Raw genomic sequence first — 19876 nt, forward strand, 5'->3', positions numbered from 1 at the left:
CTCAGTCTTCGTTTTGCAAGACTTTTAGAACATATTTTTTCCATCCCACTCTGAACATTAAGTAAAGCTGTTATTGCTTGTTTCAAACATTCCTTGTCTTCTTGATCTTCACTCTTTTCTTCTAATTGCTGTAGAGTGAAAATGACAAATCTAAACTAGAGGAACAGTTTTGGACCAATAAATAAATAAGCCCATTTCATTTAAGGATAAAGCTAACAATGATTCTTCCTACCATAATAAAATTTTTAAACATGTCAAAATATATTGAGTCTTTTTCTTCTTTATATATTACTATCCATATCAACATGCAAATTTTCCACATTAAAAAAAGAGGAGAAAAGAATTCATACCCTTGTGACAGGAATAATATGCAGTTTCTCAGATACATATTACTGAAAAGAAATGAGTGATAGGAGCTACATAGGTGAGCTTTTTTTTTTCCCCAGTGTGGAATTTAGCCTTAGGTTTATGATTCCAATATTAATGTTGTAGGTAATGGGATGATAATAAGATAAATGTACAGAAAAAGATGCAATATAATGTAAAGAAACTTGACACACAATTAAGGATCAAATTTTAACTCTACTTCTGTGTGACCGTGGGGCAAACTAATTGATTTCTTAGCTTCACATTTCTCATCTGTCAGATAATTGTCTTAGTATTTTAATAAAAAGCCTGCCTGCCTACTTTGTAGGTTGTTATTAAAAATCAAAGCACTCTGAGATGATCCAAGATGGTGGTGGTATAGATGGATGTTACAATTATCTCCTCCGAGGACCAAATTAGAATTACAACTAAAATATAGATCAACTTATATATAGAACAACCAACTGAAGACTAGCTGAAGAAAAGACTTATAACCAAGAATTTACAAAAGCCATTCAGATTGGTAGGAAGGGCAGAGACTGAAGAGGGACATCTCAGCTACAGAGGTTCCTCCTAAAGAAGAGGGGTCTCAACCCCAAGCTTGGTTCCCCATCCCAGAGCATCAGACCCAGGAAGAGGCACACACATAACACCTGGCCATGAAAACCAGTGGGAATTCTGTCTGCCAGGGAGAAACTAGAGTCATAGAGACACAGGTACCCTTATAAAAGCCCAACACACAAAATATCTTTTGCAGCCACTCACCCTAGGCTCTAGCTGAGAGAGTTGGAGCAGACTGGAGTCTCATGAGAAGAGATTGGGATTTGTGGCTCTTGGGAGACAGCTATAGAGACAGCTGCCAGGACCCCTGTGCTTAGTCCCTCTCCAACACTGGCAGATGCCATCTTTCTTGGGTGGTACTCCCCTCCATGTGATATCAGCCTGGGGGAATGCAATAGTCCCACCCTTTGGATTCCCTGTTAACCCATCCTGCAGAGCACATGCCCTCCTAAGGAGTCAGCTACCTGGGCTAGGGTGTAGAGGTATGGACTGAGGAGATGTCAGTGACAGAGTGGTGTAGCTTTGGGGCACGGGCCATCCCCCCCCCCCCACTTACCCATGAACCTGACTGGTACCTCCCCCTCATGGGAGATCCTCTAGCCCCACTCAACTGGCTCCCAGCAGCTCCAGCCTGCTGCACTGGATCTGCCAGCAGAATCTCGGACAGACTGAGTTGTGTGGCTCTGGAATGGGGGCCATTTTCCCCTTGCACATGTGATCAGTGCAGAGTATGACCAAATTTTGGTCTAATTTGGCTTGACAAATTCTGTGGGCCTCACTGACGAACTCCCGAGACCCTATACCAACACAAAGGTCTGCGGGTAACCAGCAGGTGGCAGGTAAATTTCGTATATCCTGGGACATTTGCTGAGTGGCCTCACACCCAACACTGGCACAGAGTTTGAACCCATTCTGTGAACACGATTCCCCCTACCTGGATTCTCACTGAGAATCTACCTCATGCAACTCAAGTACCGCCAGAGGCTCTTTCAGTGACTGAGACAAACAGGCAGCCAGCAGATGGATGTGGGTCTCAGGGACCTCGGGACTTTTTGCTGACTGACCCCTAGCCCTGGTGCTGATAAAGCTGCTTGGTGCATAGCTTGGTCCTTTCCATGCACACATAGGCCCAGCCAATCACTTTGTATCTCCAAACAGGCTGCCAAGGGCCAGTCATTGCCAGCATCTGACATTGGCCAGCACCAGAGTTATTCTCAAGAAGACCCCAAACCAACACATCCAGTGGCCAGCTTCAGACAATATCAGCACAGGTTTCAATCAGCTTCACAAACAGCATATCCAAAGGGAGTTCTTGGCAGATACCAGACCCTACTGAGGCAAATTCTGCTTTCTGTGGTCAGCATACACATAGCAGCTCATACACTGTGATATGGGCTGATCATCATAGCCGGCCGGCCAGCCAGCCAGCCAAACTAGTCAACAGAAATCAAAACTCAATTACAGCAGGGCCACATAACATACACAAGGGACATTCTTAGGGCACCCAGCTCAGGTGATCAAAGATTTCCACACTGGGTCCCACAGTGAAAGCAGCCCTGAGGAAAATTCATAGCATTACAGGCCTACCTCAAGAAACAAGAAAAATCTCAAATAAACACTCTAACTTTACATTTAAAGGAACTAGAAAAAGAACAATAAACAAAGCCCAAAGTGAGTAGAAAAAAGGAAATAATAAAGATCAGAGCAGAAATAAATGAAATAATCTAAAAAAAAAAAAAAAAAAAAAAGCCATACAGAAGATCAATGAAACCAAGAGTTGGTTATTTGAAAAGATGAACAGGATTGACAAACTTTTATCTAGTCTCATCAAGAATAAAAGAGAGAGGACCCCAAATAAATAAAATCAGAAATGAAAGTAACAACTGACAACACAGAAATACAAAGAATTGTAAGAGAATATTACAAACAATCACATGCCAACAAATTGGACAATCTGCATGAAAGGGTTAAATTCCTAGAGACATGCAATCTTCCAAAACTAAATCAGAAAGAATCAGAGAATCTGGATAGATTACAAATAATGAAATTGAAGCAGTAATTTAAAAAACCCAAACAAACAAAAATCCTGGACTGGATGGCTTCACATATGACATTTATCAAATATTCAAAGAAGAACGAACACCTATCCTTTTCAAACTATAACAAAAAATTAGATACGAGGGAAGAATTCCAAGGTCATTTTACAAGGTCAGTTTTACCCTAATTCCAAAACCAGGTAAAGACACTAAAGGAAAGAAAATTATAGGCCAATATCCCCAATGAACATAGATGCTAAAATCCTCAACAAATTATTAACAAACAGGATCCAGCAATATATTAAAAAGATCGTATACCATGATCAAGTGAGATTTATTCCAGGGATGCAAGGTTGGCACAATATCCATAAATCAATAAATGTGAAACACCACATAAACAAACTGAAAGATAAAACCACATGATCATATCAATAGACATAGAGCATTTGATAAAATACAGCATCCATTTGTGATAAAACTCACAGTAAAGTAGGGATAGAGGAGAACACACCTCAATGTAATAAAGGCCTTGCATGACAAACCCACAGCCAACATCATACTCAATGGAGAGAAACTAAATATGTTTCCCTTAAGATCAAGAACAAGACAGATATATCCCCTTTCCCTACTCTTGTTCAACACAGCAAAAGAAGTTTTAGCCATAGTAATAAGACTAGAAATAAAAATAGAAAGCATGTAAAAAAAAAAAAAAAAAAGGAAGTAAAAATGAACAGAGGTTGTGTTAGCTGCTACATAACACAGAAGAGACAAATTTGCAATTTAGTTCAGGAAAACCAACATATTTATAGACACACACATTCACACACACACACCCCAATCCAGCATGAAATCCCCAAACCCAAACCCCCCAAAAACTAACAATCCTGAACACTACAAAACCCACTGTCGTTAACTAGCACACATACAAAAAAAAGGGGGGTGGGGTGGGGAGTTAAGTAGCCTATATTCAGGGGGGAAAAAGTCAATTTATAGAAATTGACTCCAAATGGGCCCAGATGTTGGTTGAATTTAGGAAAGGCTTCAAAGTGGCTTTTATGATCACATTCAAAGAATTAAAGGTAAACATGGTCTGATTAAGTGGATAGATAGGGAATATCTGAAAACTATCAAACAAAATCCAAATGGAAATTCTAGAACAAGTATAATAACTAACAATTCAATTGGCAGATCAATACAAATTACCAAATTGAAGAAAATGAGAAAAAGGGATTTAAGAAAAAGAAAGTTTCAGAGACTTGTGGAATAACATAAAGTAGTAGAACCAATATAGATAACTGGAATTCTAGGAGAGGAAATAAAGAGAAAAATAGTCAAAATGCAAGAATAATGTAAAAGCAAGTTGAAATCTGAAGTGTAGCAAGGAATCTAAAACTTTAAGCAGGAAATCAACACTTAAAAATGTAAGGATCTCTCATTATGAAAATAAAATACCTTTTAAAATAATGTTTTTTTCTTACTAGAGAGAAAATTACCAAAACTATAAATGCCCCTCTCAACAGTTTAGTTTATCTAGAATTGGAATAGGACAATAATCAGCTATTTACTTGTAACAGCTCCCAAATTACACTATTCTGTGTTTAACTTTAGACATTCAACATCTGCGGTCAAATACAATGCCATTTAGCTCACGGCTTCGAGCTCATCGTTTCAGGATCATTTCCAAGTTTAGAAAGCTAGTTCAAGTGAATAAAATCAAGACAGACCTCTACTAGGGTTATTCTGATGAGACTTAGAGAGAGAGAGAAGTTATGTTTTCTAAATTTTTTATTGCTGGTATTAACACATTAGCTCATGGACATTGTAAAAAGAATAGTCTTGAGCATATAGCACTTACACCAAATGCATGCACAGCATAAAAAGTAGAGAAAAAATGGTCTAGAGTAGATGATGTTTGATATTGTCCAGTTTCCAAACTGGAAAAGCAGCAAACCAAAGCCATTAACACATGCACACAAGATATTTGTAAAAGGGGACTGCAGAGCATATTTCTTCACAGAGTTTTTGGCACACCATGTGAAGGCCATTAGTGGGTGTGTAATGTGAATGAGGTAGCACGATTCATATTTGCCTTTTTGAATTTGTTTTACATAGTATTTAAAAAAGAGACTACTTTGGGAGGGAAAATGTTTAATATTTCTCAGTTCTTGATCCTAACTTTTCCACCCACAACACCTCATAGTTCTCAGTTTTTATCTGTAATCCTTTTCCATGATTCCCATACTTAAGCATTTGGGGATACACTTTTTGAGATGTTAAGGGGGAAAGTGAAGGACTATTCTTCAAATCTAGTTCACAAAAATCTAGCAGTAATATGTTTAAACCAGTAGAAATATTTTAAATTGCTGAATGATGCAATTATTAAAAAGAAACTGTTACAAAATATTTTAGTTACCTATACATGGGGGTAGTAAATAATTAATTTCTCTCATTAAGATGATTAGGTTTTACAGCTTTCTGAAACTTCATCAAGGCTTTTTATTTTTATAAATTAATAACTGCTTTGAGTTTTCATATAAATTTTAATCCTTCAGAATTTAATTATAGTTTTAGGTAAAAATTCCATTATCAGTGATACCATTATGAAGAAGGATTCTATGTAATCAACTTGTTTGTAAATGTCCCATTTTGACAATGGTTTCCCATTAAGAATTGTTGGTAAAGAAAAATTTTATGCACAAAGTGCTCCTCTTGATTAATCTCTTAAAAATAATTATCCTATATTACCAAAGACTTTAAATGGTATTTTGTTTGAAGTCTAGAATACAAAGCTAAGAGCTCTGGAATTCTGCTTTAGCTCCCTTAGTCCTTTCCCAATTCAAACATTCATACTTGAGAAATGTAACTTCAGTTCAAGAGACCAGCGGAAAGATAGGGAAATGTAGGGATGTGAGTTCTTCCAATTGACCAAATCCAGAGGCTTCTATTCATCACTAATTCATTATAGAGAGCCCATTTCCTTATGTACTCCCGTAAACTATAAACATGATTTCTAGTAATACATTCGCCATAACAAAATCAGATTAAGTAGAACTTTTAATATTTTTATTGTTTATTTTTAATAAATAATTCTCTCAAAAGCTAAAGAAATAATAATAGATTAATGCATGTCTTATTTTATTATCTTAATGGAGCTAGTTCAATAACATTATCTCACATATTTAAAACTTTTTTAAAAAGGTTACATTTTAAGAGCATATCCATAATCTATTTTTATTTATTTATATTTTAATCCTCACGCAAGTAACTTTTTTCATTGTTTTTTAGGGAGAGCAGAAGGGACCCTTGGAGGGGGTTGGGGTGAGAGAGACAGACAGAAAGACAGAAATGTTGGTGTGAGAGAGACTAATCAATTGGTTACCTCCTGCATGCGACCCGACCAGGTTGGAGATCCAACCTATAATCCCAGGTTCATGCCCTTGACTGGGAATTGAACCTAAGACCCTTTGGTGTAAGGGCCAACACTCTAACCACTGATCAACACCAGCCAGGGCTATCCATAATCAAAAGGCAACATCATCTATACTAATAAAAGGGTAATATGCTAATTAGACCGGTTTGACCAGACATCTTCTGGTTGTCTGGTCCTCCTCTGGACAAAGACACAGTGGCAGGGGCTGAGGCAAAGGCGGTTAGGGGGTGATCAGGGAGCAGGGGAGCAGTTAGGGGTGATCAGACCGGCAGGGGAGGGCAGTTAGGGCTGATCAGGCCAGTAGGAAGGGCAGTTAGGAGCAATCAGGCTGGCAGAGGAGGGCGATTAGGGGCAATCAGGCAGGCAGACAGGCAGGCAGAGGCAGTAAGGGATGTGATCAGGAAGGCTGGCAGAGGGGTTAGAGATGATCAGGCAGGCAGGAAAGTGAGCAATTAGGAGCCAGCAGTACCAGATTGTGGGCCTCAACCAGCAGTCGGACATCCCCAGAAGGGTCCTGGATTGGAGAGGGTGCAGGCCGGGCTAAGGAACCTCTCCCTCCCCTGTGCACAAATTTTGTGCACTGAGCCTCTAGTTAGATACATAAAATATTTAAAAAGTAATATCTTGCCAAAACCAGTTTGGCTCAGTGGATAGAGCGTCGGCCTGCGGACTGAAGGGTCCCGGGTTTGATTCTGGTCAAGGGTATGTACCTTGGTTGTGGGCACATTCCCGGTGACGGGTGTGCAGGAGGCGACTGATTGATGATTCTCTCTCATTGATGTTTCTAGCTCTCTATCCCTCTCCCTTCCTCTCTGTAAAAAATCAATAAAATATATTTAAAAATAAAAATAAAAAGTACTATCTTCAATAATAATTTATATAGAGTAAGGTTTCCCCTTTTCCTAGCTAATGTCAGTATAACAGGGGGGAAAAAGGTAGGGGACAAAATCCTTTCATTTTGGTCAGTGCTTCTGAAATTGAGTATTTTGAACTATTATAACATGGTGAATTTTTACTGGGGTTATACATAATTCACTGTTTCTAAAGTAAAGATAAACCGTTTTATAGAGATAGTTGCAAACTTGAGCTAAAAAAAATGAGATAATAAATCTTCCTTATTTGGCCTTATCCCCATACTATTATATTTAAGTATCTAAATCTGCTAAGGTCCCAAAATAGGTACTAGGATGCATAAATCCAATGTTGTTTCCAAATCACCAACAATGTAAACAAAATATAAGGACACATGATAAAAAATATCTGGTCGTTGCTTTAATTCATTATTAAAACTGAAGATGCATTTGTTTTTGCTTCTAAACTAGAAAAAGAAAATAGATACAGACTATTGTCCATGGGTGCTCACCTAATAATTCATACACAAGTTGGTAAAAAAATTGTATCACAACTGAATACTTTTCTTACCTTTAAAAGTTCAAAGTAATGTAGACAGTGGTAAACAGGGGCTAGCAGCAGTCTGGGTAGAACATACTGAACCGCTTCTTTAAAACCTTCGCCTATTGACTAGAAAACAAAGTGATTTAATTTTTTAAGTTTATATTTCAGATGTCATATATCTTGATTTAAAAATAACTATACCTGTAAATAAAGTGCCGCTCCAGGCTTTGATAACTGACTAAGGAAACGATCATGAAAACCAGGTCGTAAAATATCTCGTGCATATGATTCATATGGATCAAATGCCAGTTCCTTAGAAAATAAAGAAGGTAAAACATAAATTATCTTTCTCCAAGTAGAACATAAAAAAAAACACCCACAATCCATAAACATAAATATTAAATTATGGGCACATCTCTACCAGCACAATTACATCTTTCCTTTAAAGCCTCTAAACAATATTACATGACTATTAATTATAATTTTAACAAAATAAATCTAATATTCTCAAGTTAGACAATAAATCTGGTAAGTAATGAGATCCTTATATGTTATGACATCTCATCAACAGATTCTAGTAGAGTATCAATAAACATGGTCATAAGAATTGAGAGACTTTGGGTTCTAAAAAACAAGTTTAGCCTAAACACCGAAGAATATAGATATCTACCACTAGATAAACATTTAGATACTGGTGCCAGACATTTATTTTCTCATGGTCATTTTCTAGTGGCAGACTTTTACTTTCACATTCTGTAAGTCAGAGCTAACAGTTTATAATCATCTAAAATTCATTGTTACAGTTTTCACAAGACAAACAATTTAATTCAAATTATCAAAAAATTTACTATCACAAATCATTAACAAACATATGTAATAGTTATGTCTAAAAGATTATAATATACTTGTTTTGATGATTCCTGAGGAAAAAGAAGGCAGGTATCTATATTTTAGCAGGAGGAGGATCTCTACTCTTTCCCATCTTATGCCATATTCCAGGTAAAAAAAAACAAAATTACAAAAAAGGTGCTCTACATTCTAGCAAGAGCTCCTTTCTATGAAGGGTAATTCTAGAAAGAGGAAGGGGACATCTAGTGGAGACATGAAGTAAAAGTAAATAAAAAGGAATGATTAAGAAAATGACATTTATGTATTAATTAGCCTTAATGGTATCAGATTCTTTTTTTAAAAGGAAAGACTGAATAAAAACAACACATGTTCAGGACTTAGAAGACCTCACTTCTGTTCTTTGTGAAATGCAGTATGGTACACAAAATCCCAAGTCATCAGAATTCTCAAGCTGGCACCTAGTTCATTTTCTAATTTCAATACTTTCAACTGTTTTCCAACTAAAAATTTCTATAATAATATAACATTGGAAATTACAGCCCAGCTCATTGTAGATTTTACTGGAATGGAGAGTTTCAACAATAACAACAGAAAGATGTCAGGTATGAATTAAGTGGATGGGGGAGAGAGAAAAAATGTGATCAGATGCTTCTATCTTGGGTATCCTGAACTCTAGACATCATAGATAGCAGATGTTTGCCCTCCTTCCCTTTCAATAAACTTTATTGACAGAATTTTTAAAAATATATTATTTTATTGATTTTTCAGAGAGGAAAGGAGAGGGATAGAGTTAGAAATGTCGATGAGAGAGAAACATCAACCAGCTGCCTCCTGCACACCCCCAACTGGGTTTTGTGCCCGCAACCAATGTACATGCCTTTGACCGGAATCGAACCTGGGACCCTTCAGTCAGCAGACCAACGCTCTATCCACTGAGCCAAACCGGTTTCGGCTATCGACAGAATTTTTATAAGAACTACATATATAAAGAAAAAGCTACACAGTGTAGTGTCTTACAAGCATGTCTTTAGAGTCACAGAGTTCCAATTTTTATTGTAATATTTATTGGCTGTGTGACTTTTGACAAACTACTTTCTTTCTCTAAGCCAGCTTCCTCATTGGAAAATACAGATAACACCTACTTCAAGGGGTTGTTTTAAAAATATCATATGCAAATGCTTATAATTGGGTATGTACATAATAAGCACTAAAAAAAACAGTACCTAGTATTATTATTCTAAAGTAGCTAATATTGAGAAAAAAATTGAAAACTAACTGGGAATCCAAGCTCTAATCACATAAGTTTATTCTTAAGAAAAAATTTATAGAATGGCAAGCTCTTCCCATGTGTAAATTAATAGATGATTTTATGATTAATTTTCTGGTTTAAATGCAAAACTTACAGAATTCAAAAACATTTTAATAATATACATACCTATGTATTAACTGTTAGAATATTCTTTTTTTTTAATATATTTTATTGATTTTGTACAGAGAGGTAGGGAGAGAGATAGTTAGAAATATCGATGAGAGAGAGTCATCGATCAGCTGCCTCTTGCACACCCCCTACCTTGGCTGCAGGACCCCTCAGTCCCCAAGCCGACGCTCTATCCATTGAGCCAAACCGGTCTCGGCTGTAATCACATCGGCTTAATATTATGGAATATTCTGTTTTGTAAAGTAGTGTTTTTGTCTCCTCAGTCAGGTCCACCACAACTTTCTATAAACCCTTATAAGCAACAGGTTGGCAGATTTCCCCATTACCCTATTACAATCAGGGCCTTGAAGCAAGAAGCCTTGCCCACTTCCATGGAACACATTTAGTCTTTGTTATTCTTTCACGTCCCGCTATCGAAGCTCACTGCCTTGAATGTCTATTCCATTTCTAATCTTTTTTGCCTAAAAATTTTGAATTTTTTGTTTTATAACCCTGTGTTATAACAAAAAGTATAGATTTTATTTTTTTTAAATATATTTTTATTGATTTTTTATAGAGAGGAAGGGAGAGGGAGAGTTAGAAACATCGATGAAAAAGAGAATCATCGATCAGCTGCCTCCTGCACACCCCCTACCAGGGATATGCCTGCAACCAAAGTACATGCCCTTAACCGGAATCGAACCTGGAACCCTTCAGTCTGCAGGCCGACGCTCTATCCACTGAGCCAAACTGGTTTTGGCAAAGTATAGTAGATTTTAAAATGAGAACAAAGAAAGAGCTAGAAATCTCAGAATGAATATCAATGCTAATTTATTAGGACTAACATGTATTTCAGCATTTGAAATATCCAAGGAGAGAGTAACCATTTTCCTAATCCCATGATATCTGAATCATTTCACCACTCCTACTCTAAATAAAGATGTGTGGTTGTCTTTATATATTGAATAGCTTCCTGTGTGGAGATGGTTAGCTAAATATTTTAGGTAGGTTATTTATTTAATTGTCACAAAAATCCAAATTTACAAATATAAATACAGAAGCTTAGAGATGTGAAATACGTAAATTGCCCATGGTTACATACAACTTATAAGTAGCAGAGTTTAGATGGAACATAAAATAGTTTGGTCTTACACCCAAATTCTATGGCCTCTTCACGGATAGGGCCTTCATCAGCTTTTCTTATCCTTGCTATGTAAAGATAGACAATTTCAGCTGTAAATGCCTCCCCTCGATGGGATTTGCGTGTTTTGTTTTTTTTAACGAACAAGAGACTATTTTATCTGGGTTCCATAAGAGAAACAAATGTTAACAATGACCCTCTGAAGGGACAATAAAGCAGAGTAGACAGCAGTTAGGATCTATAACCCTAGCTGGAAATAATAATTAAGATTCCAATTTCAATGCAAAGCAGGGCTTTTATGCAGTTTTGTTTGGTGTATAATTAAAGCACTTACCTCTGCTAAGTCTTCAAAGCAGCTTCCTACAAGTGGATGGGGACTGCCTTCATCTGTCATTTCTACAGTATCTTCTATATGGCCCAGTAACTTTACACTAAGCTCATGTATATCCACTATACGACTAAATATATTTTCTACATCCTGTTGGGAAGAAAAACACACTCAGTTAGGTTGTATAATAAAAAACAAGTTTTGAGTCAAATCATTTTAAAATCACAAAATTTTAACAACTTATAAATTTAAGTAAAAGATAATGCCAGAATTCCTTTTGCAATAATGTACAATTTGCAAATGCATTTCATTTCTCTAGGTCAGTGGTTCTCAAATATTTTGGTCTCAGGATACATTTATATTCTTAAAAATTATTAAATACCCCAAAGGGCCTTTGTTTATAATTATACCTATTAATATTTACTATATTAGAAATTAAAACCACAGAAATCTAAAAACATATATTTAAAAATAACAATAAATGGCATTTTAATGAAAAGTATTTGGGTTCCCTCTTCTCTGGTTTCAGGGTGCGTCACCAGTAACTGCCACTGCCAAGTCACTGCAGACAGGCAGCTCTGCATTGAGTATCTGCCCTCTGGTGGTCAGTGAGGGTCATAGTGACTGCTCAGACAGAGGAAGGGACAATTAGCATATCAGCCTTTTATATATATAAATCATGGTAATTACCACATTGTATTGCAATTTAATTTTAAGTTTATATTCTTTGTCTTGACTAGATTAAACTTGAGGGAAATTTTTTTCCTTATTCATCTTTGAATCCTCATTGCTAAGTATGGCACTTAAAATATGTAGCAGTGATAAAGTGTTGGTTGAATGATTCAAATTAGTTAAATTAAACAAAACAAAACAAAATATCTGCTTAAATAAGAGGTTTTTTCTTTGGAGAACATTAAAGATTCATTTGCAGGTATTTAATCTGTCTAGTTTTCAATTTATAATGTTAAACTTATTGACATGGTTGTAGCAACTTTGTGATCAGTCACTATGAATTAAATCCCACAACTTAAAAATGTTTAACAAGTTAGCAATCATGAAGTATAAAAATTCAAATTTCATTGATCATGTAAAATTAACAACCCATGCAATAATATACATGAACATAATGATACTTACATTAGCTGAAAACAATTTTGAATTGGAGACAAAGGGCTCTCTAAAAACTTTTATAATTAAGTTCAGTTCCCTTATGTATTGTCTAATTTCTGCCATAAATGCCTTTACCAAATCGTAGTAAGTCTGCTCCCCTGAGGTGGAAGGCTCTTCATCAGTTAAAGATAATATATTTATATCTTCCACATCTTGATGAAACATGTCCATCAACACCTATATAGTCAAGGAGATTTTAAAAAGCGTAATAAAATGTGAATCTATAGTCAAATTTAAAGTTAAGCAGTCTAAACAATTTCTTAAAGACAGTTCTTAAATGACAAAAAGCAAACACAATTATCTTTTCTTGGCTATACTGCCACCACCCCAACTCAGTTTCTCTAAAACAGAATTTAACATCTGGTATCACAGACTCCCCCAAGTTCTCTATCAATACTAGTTTCTGTCTGTCTATCTCTCTTGTTAACTTATTATTTTTAATTTATTCTCAATCCTATCTTGGATTTTTCTCTTAGTTTTCTTGTTTTATAAATATGCCATCACCACTTCATTTCAGGGTCTTACCACCTCATTTTTATTTTTAATATACCTTTATTGATTTCAGAGAGGTAGGGAGAGGGAGAGAGAGAAACATCAATGATGAGAGAGAACCACTGATTGGCTGCCTCCTGCATGCCCCTTACCAGGGATCGAGCCCACAACCAGGACATATGCCCTCGACTAGAATTGAACCTGGGACATTTCAGTCCATAGGCTGACATTCTCTGCACTGAGCCAAACTGGTTAGGGCTTACCACCTCATATTCAAATAATTCTTATAAACTTCTATGCCTATATTAGCTGGATATTGATAAAAATAAGTCTTGTTTTTTCTAAGAAGTCTACCATTATAACTCTTGCTGAACATCATCTTTCCTCTTCCGTAAACTTCTATATCATTATCCCCATAACACGATAAAATAATATCTTCTCTTGAATGACTTTCTGCTTGTTTCACAAAAATAACTATCGACTCTGAAACCTTGTTTATACTTCTCTTTCATCACCTTCCTGTGTGAGCCCATAATATATACTCAAAAATATTCATATGATTCATTTAAAAGTATCAAATATTTTATGTTAATTGAAAAGTAAATACTTTAAAACCAAATATTTATTCACTTAAAAATAAAAAATAAAAACCCTTTTAAATCCTTTATCAGATCAGGTGATTTTTACTCTATACATTCACATTCTAAAAGAACAAATAAATACTAAAACATAAGTGGATTTAGTAATCAGAAATAATATTCCAAGTCAATAACAACATATTGAGAAAAAAGGGAATGAAATGCTTCATCAGAAAAAATTTTCCCCCCCACAAAGTCATTTTTATAAAATGAAAATTCTGAGGTAGTATAGTGCAATGACTAAGAACTTTAGAGTCAGATCTGGAGTTCAAGTCTAGGCTTTGAAACTTCCTGGAATATTCTGGACCAAATTCTTTATGAACATCAGTTTCCCTTTTATACAATGTATTGATATATCAGAGCACCTATTGTAAACAGTGTCATACGGACCAAATGAGATGAATCACATATGCTTAACTTTAAAAAATGTTTGCTCTTATTAAAGTAAAATCATTAAAATAGTATCTAAAGAAAGCTAGGTATTAAAATAAAACTCTCAAGGGTTTAGTATTTTCACAAATGTCCAAATCCAAATAAAATTTTAAGATATCGTTAATAAGAGATTATTATTAACTCTACTTGAAGCAACACATAAAAGAAAAACTGTATGACATGTTTAAACACATTTTAATACTATATGTAATATTCTATTTTCTTAAAATATCTTTTGTACTTGCCATTAATTACTGTAAACACAAGATACACAATTTTATTCTGTCTGAATAGCATTGTCACATAAATATTTAAGAACAAAACAGAGAAGATCAGTATCTTACCTTATCAGCACACATTGCTACTTTTATATCTTGTTTTGTAATTTCATAATGCTGTATATTTCGTACATAATTCCCCACCAGCTTTAAAATGTCTGCAGAAATGTATTCTAATACTGCTACTATGTAAACAGAAACCTGGTGGTCAATTTTATAACCTAGGACCTCCTGAAAAATTAAAAGAAAAGCATGTTTAAAAATCATATAATATAACTTCGATAGTGATTTAAAACATGCATACAATTTAGCTTACCTTTTACTAAGGCCTGTGATTATCAACAACATTTAATTTTAAGTGGCTTATCTATGAATAATGTATTAATTACTACTGGAAGATGTGAGCTAAGAAAAGATAAGACCAAATAACCCACCACCATGTGAAATGCTTAAGAAGTACAGATGGCTGAATAGGTAACCCATAACCTAAGAAGGGAGGCCCAAGCTCGGGAAATGGGGCATGCTCGCTGTGACCTAAGTCAGAACGCCTGGAATTGACCGTGACAAAAGAGGGCTTTTCCTCTCTCCGGAACAGGAGTTCATACAGTGCTGGTGTATGTGAATAAGTATCTATTAGGTCTAGTAATAATTAATGTCGTTTTCTAATACTTTTTTAAATCGAATTTATTTAAACAATACAACAAAATTTAATCAACAATATAGTTGCCGTTGTTTTCTACTACTTGTGCCCAACGCTCAGGAAGCATTTTAATCCCTCTGTTGTAAAATTCTTGTGATTTTGATGCAAAAAATTCGGTCAATGCATTTTTGAGGCATTCTTCATTATTAAATTTTTTTCCAAGAAGAAAGTTTTGCAAAGAACAAAACAAATGGTAATCGGAAGGGGCAATATCAGGAGAATATGCAGGTTGAGGGAGAACTTCCCATTCCAACTGGCGCAGTTTTTCAGCAGGGATTCTTGCAGTATGCGGTCATGCGTTATCGTGGTGAAGAATTACGCCCTTCCGATTAATCAGCGCGGGTTCTTTTTTTCTTAAAGCTTGGGCTAACCTTTCCGATTGGGCACTATACACTGCACTTGTAATGGTTTGGTTAGATGGTAAAAGTTCATAATGAAGAATTCCTTTAAAATTCCACCAAACACACAACATCACTTTTTTTTTTGCATGCAAGTCAGGTTTTGGCGTGGGCTGCGGAGCCTCATTTTTGTCCAACCATTGAGGCCGCCTTTTCAAATTAACATACAGCACCCATTCTTCATCTCCGGTAACAATTTGCTCTAAAAACGGCAAACGGTTTTGACAAGAGAGAAGCGAACTGCAAATTGTGACTCTTTGATTACGGTTGTTGTCAGTCAACTCATGAGGAACCCATTTTCCAAACTTTTGGACTTTGCCAAGTGCACGCAATTGATTGGAAATTGTTTTTTGTGAACAATTTAAAGTTGTCGCAAGCTCTTGTTGGGTAATTTGAGGATTTTGCACCAAAAGAGCTTGAAGAGCTTCTTGATCAAAATTGGACACATGGCCTCGACCACTCTTGTCATCTAACGAAAAATTTCCCTTGCGAAATTTCTCAAACCAACGCTGGCATTTTCTGGCGCTAACTGCATCTTAACCAAGAGCACTACAGATGTTTTTTGCAGCCTCACTTGCTTTTCTTCCTAATTGGAACTTGTAAAGCATGCAGTGCCGAATATGCTCTTCATCCGCCATCTTCTTAGCCCTAGTTTTGCAACAAAAACCAAACCAAACACAAACTTTTTCAAGCAAAACTTGTTAATTGCACTTCACACGTTCTGTAGATACCACATGTTTGAAGGTTATGTCAATACAAGTCAACGCCAAGCAAGATTTTAAACAAGCCGAGACCGGTTTGGCTCAATGGATAGAGCGTCGGCTTGGGGACTGAAGGGTCCCGGGTTCGATTCCGGTCAAGGGCATGTACATGGGTTGCGGGCACATCCCCGGTGGGGGGTGTGCAGGAGGCAGCTGATCGATGATTCTCTCTCATTGATGTTTCTGACTCTGTATCCCTCTCTCTTCCTCTCTGTAAAAAAATCAATAAAATATATTTTTTAAAAAAAGATTTTAAACAAATGTTTAAAAATGACATTAATTATTACTAGGCCCAATATTAGCCTTATACCTCTGATCTTTCCAAAGGACCTGGGCTTTCCAAAACCCTGCTATCTGAACTGTTTACATGAAAAACAGTTCATGCTATATCCTACGGAACAATACTGGTTATTAACAGCATGTTAAATAGTCTGTTATTAGACCTCAAAGAAACCATGGGCTTTATGGAGTTTACCAGTTCCTATAGGAAAACAAATTATATTTTCTAAACAATCCAATGGGGGCGGGGGGGGGAGCCAACTTTGAAATAAGTTTATTTATGAGTTGATGACAGGATATGTAAAAACTATTAAATATTTATAGCAACAAGGTATATATATATATTAACAAGTTGAAAGATCTATTATTAGACCATAAAACTTAAAATGTAGGATTATTAATACAGCATACACATATCTCAACTTGTTAATTCTTAGAATGTAATTCAACATATGCATGATAAAAATCATGAAAAGAGAATTACAAAGTAGGCAATTACTACTTGTTTAGTAATTTTATATATCTTGCAATTATTTCCTCAGACCATTTAGTAAGATAAAGGCAGATAATTCTATTCAAACAATGTGAGTATAAAATATAACCTTTTGACGCTCTTAAACATCATTTAGCCTTAAATCCTGGACAGATTAAATAGACCTGGATTTCCTAACTCTGTTACTTACAGTCCTGTGCAGTTGGACTATAAGTTACTTAATCACTTTCTGCCTCAATTACCTCATCTACAAACTTGGGATAATGATAATAACTTGGCTCACTAATAAAACTTAGATCAAGCATGCAAGCATTAACATTTTGCTTGTATTATAGTATGAACAAATTATTGATATCAGTGTTATTGTTTTAATTCTTATAATACCTATATTTTTTATGTAAGAGTTAATCAATAGTTTGTTCACTGTATTAAAATAAAAATAGCATTATTAAGAGTTTGCTTCAGTTACTCTTTCTATTATCTCTGGTGAGATTCAGCTGATGGAGTGATTTAAACAAGTAGGACCGATGACCAGGTAATCTTTACGGAATAATTGTTCAAGTGGTGCACATAGCCCAATGCAGTCTCACAGAGGTCCCTGCCATTCAGTGATGTGAAGGACTAGGACCTGAAGGACTTATAGGGACATTCAGGTCAAACCAACAAGAAAGAAGTTTTATAAGTTCTCATAGGTTCTTCTACTGATTTCTGAGATGAACAAAATCCAATTAAAACTTTCTTAGTTCTTTCAATTTGCTTGACTATTACTGTTGAAATTACTTTAAATCATGTTGCCCAAGTTACACATTCCTATTATCATATCATACCTCCCCATGACATGAATTCATGGAGAAATTTAAATGAAAAAAACATTATTTGTTTACTTTTCAGTTGACTCTATTACCCATAAAATATATTATTCTTAGTGTTTGAAAAGTAGGGGTTTTATTTTGCTTTTAAAAGGCAAAAAAGAGGCAGTATTTCAGCTTTACCTTTAATAAAGGATGAATTTTTTCTACTGGGAGAGATAAAGGGTTTCTTCGCTTCCTCTTTTCAATAGCTGACTGGGCATCAGCTATTGCCCACTTATCAATTGGATGAGGAAAACTTTTTTGAACACGTTCCTTGGAAAATAGGAAAATAACAACTAAGCAACAAATATATTAAATAGTGCTCTTCATACAATTTACTTTTAAAATTCAAGAATACCAAAAGTATTTCACATGTGGTATACTTCTTATACTACAAAATTACTTAAACTATAGCTGTCAACGTATTAGTTTCTTAATTAGGCAATGAGGCATGTTTAATTCTTGTATTATGGGCAAAAATCACATTCTGAATTTCAATTTCACTATGATAAAGCTAATAACAAGAATGAGTAGAAGCCATTTTAAACATAATTGATATAAAAATTCATAGAATAAGACAAGCTCAAGAAGTAAATATCTAAAATCTAATTCTCATTCATTGTCCATACTTTCAATACCAATTACAAGCTCATTTTACACTTGAAACCTCTAAGAATTTTTTTCAATATCCATCATACAAAGGTATTTGCCTTCAAACCTATTTACAAATCATAGAAACCAAAGGTTTATATTAGTAACAAATTTTAGTACACTGTAGCTCATCATTAGAGTTTGATTTCTCCATAGGTTATTACTTTTTAACAAAATACTTTAATTTAATTTCCAGCACTTATTCCGTTAGAATTTCCACTGAAAGTGCAAGAACTCGTGTTAATGTAAAAGCTGAATCTCCCTGCTTTAATAAGCTAATGTAATTCACTTCAAACAAAAATACTGTCATCCTCTCAAGTTTTTAAAATCACCTTTCAGGATACCATAATTAAAACCAGTAGAGGTCGCTATTACATAATTTTAACATGGATTTTTAATTAGTATTTAGTACTACTAGATAAAATTAAACATCACTCCTTATTATAAATCTAAATAAGAAGTTTTTTCAGTTGTTATTAAAATGGAAAGTAAAAAATAGATTTTTATACAATGTGGGGTTGGGGGATAGGCAGGTTATTCTAGGACATGTTAAGAATAAATTTATAAATTAAGAATAGTTTAACTCTTTCAAGTTTAATAAACTTTCTCACTGTCTATATTCAAAGCTAAATCAGTTGCCAAATATAAGAAGTGATCATTTTAATTCTAATTAATGGAATTAGAAATGTGTTGAAAGAAATTATTGTAGTTAAAAATGGAATTTACATACTTTTTCAAATGTCTAATTGAAAAGCTTTTGCCAGAATAGTTTATCCTCATATAATACAGGCAAACATAAAAATCCAAAATATTGGGGCAGTTTGGATTATAAAAAAAAAAAAAGACAAAAGGGAAGGGGAAGGGATAGAAAGGAACATCAAAAACAAAAATTACTTTCCTTCATCAAGTCAAAATTATAGACTTGCTATTCCAATAGAACAACTTTACTATGATTCCCAATTAAAATTTTCACATCAATGGTTTTAGTCCACGGTTAATTCAATCGGTATAACAATGGTACAAACCTTATAATAATATGACCCTGTGGCTAAACTTTTTTTTAACCTTAAAACTCATAGAAAGAAATAATAAAACTTTAATACATTTTATATCCTTACCCATTACACACACTAAACTGGAACAAAGTATAAAACTTGTCATTATATGCAATGAACTAATATTTTCTATTCATTAAAAAAAATGAGCAATG

General features: G+C 34.9%; 1 protein-coding gene across 4 annotated transcripts in view; it reads right to left on the reverse strand.

The window, feature by feature from the left end:
- Positions 1 to 19876, reverse strand: part of SOS1 (SOS Ras/Rac guanine nucleotide exchange factor 1) — a 95015-nt gene that overhangs the window by 41981 nt on the left and 33158 nt on the right. For all 4 annotated transcript variants that reach the window (XM_045580660.1, XM_036435075.2, XM_036435074.2 and 1 more), the window contains exons 3-9: positions 18157 to 18288; positions 14600 to 14764; positions 12661 to 12870; positions 11530 to 11673; positions 7990 to 8100; positions 7816 to 7914; positions 1 to 128 (exon numbers count right to left, since the gene is read on the reverse strand). In XM_045580660.1, the coding sequence (XP_045436616.1) occupies positions 1 to 128; positions 7816 to 7914; positions 7990 to 8100; positions 11530 to 11673; positions 12661 to 12870; positions 14600 to 14764; positions 18157 to 18288 (989 nt within the window). The remainder of the gene's footprint in view (positions 129 to 7815; positions 7915 to 7989; positions 8101 to 11529; positions 11674 to 12660; positions 12871 to 14599; positions 14765 to 18156; positions 18289 to 19876) is intronic.

The sequence above is a fragment of the Pipistrellus kuhlii genome, unplaced genomic scaffold, assembly GCF_014108245.1.
Source record: "Pipistrellus kuhlii isolate mPipKuh1 unplaced genomic scaffold, mPipKuh1.p scaffold_m20_p_13, whole genome shotgun sequence".
NCBI lineage: Eukaryota > Metazoa > Chordata > Mammalia > Chiroptera > Vespertilionidae > Pipistrellus > Pipistrellus kuhlii.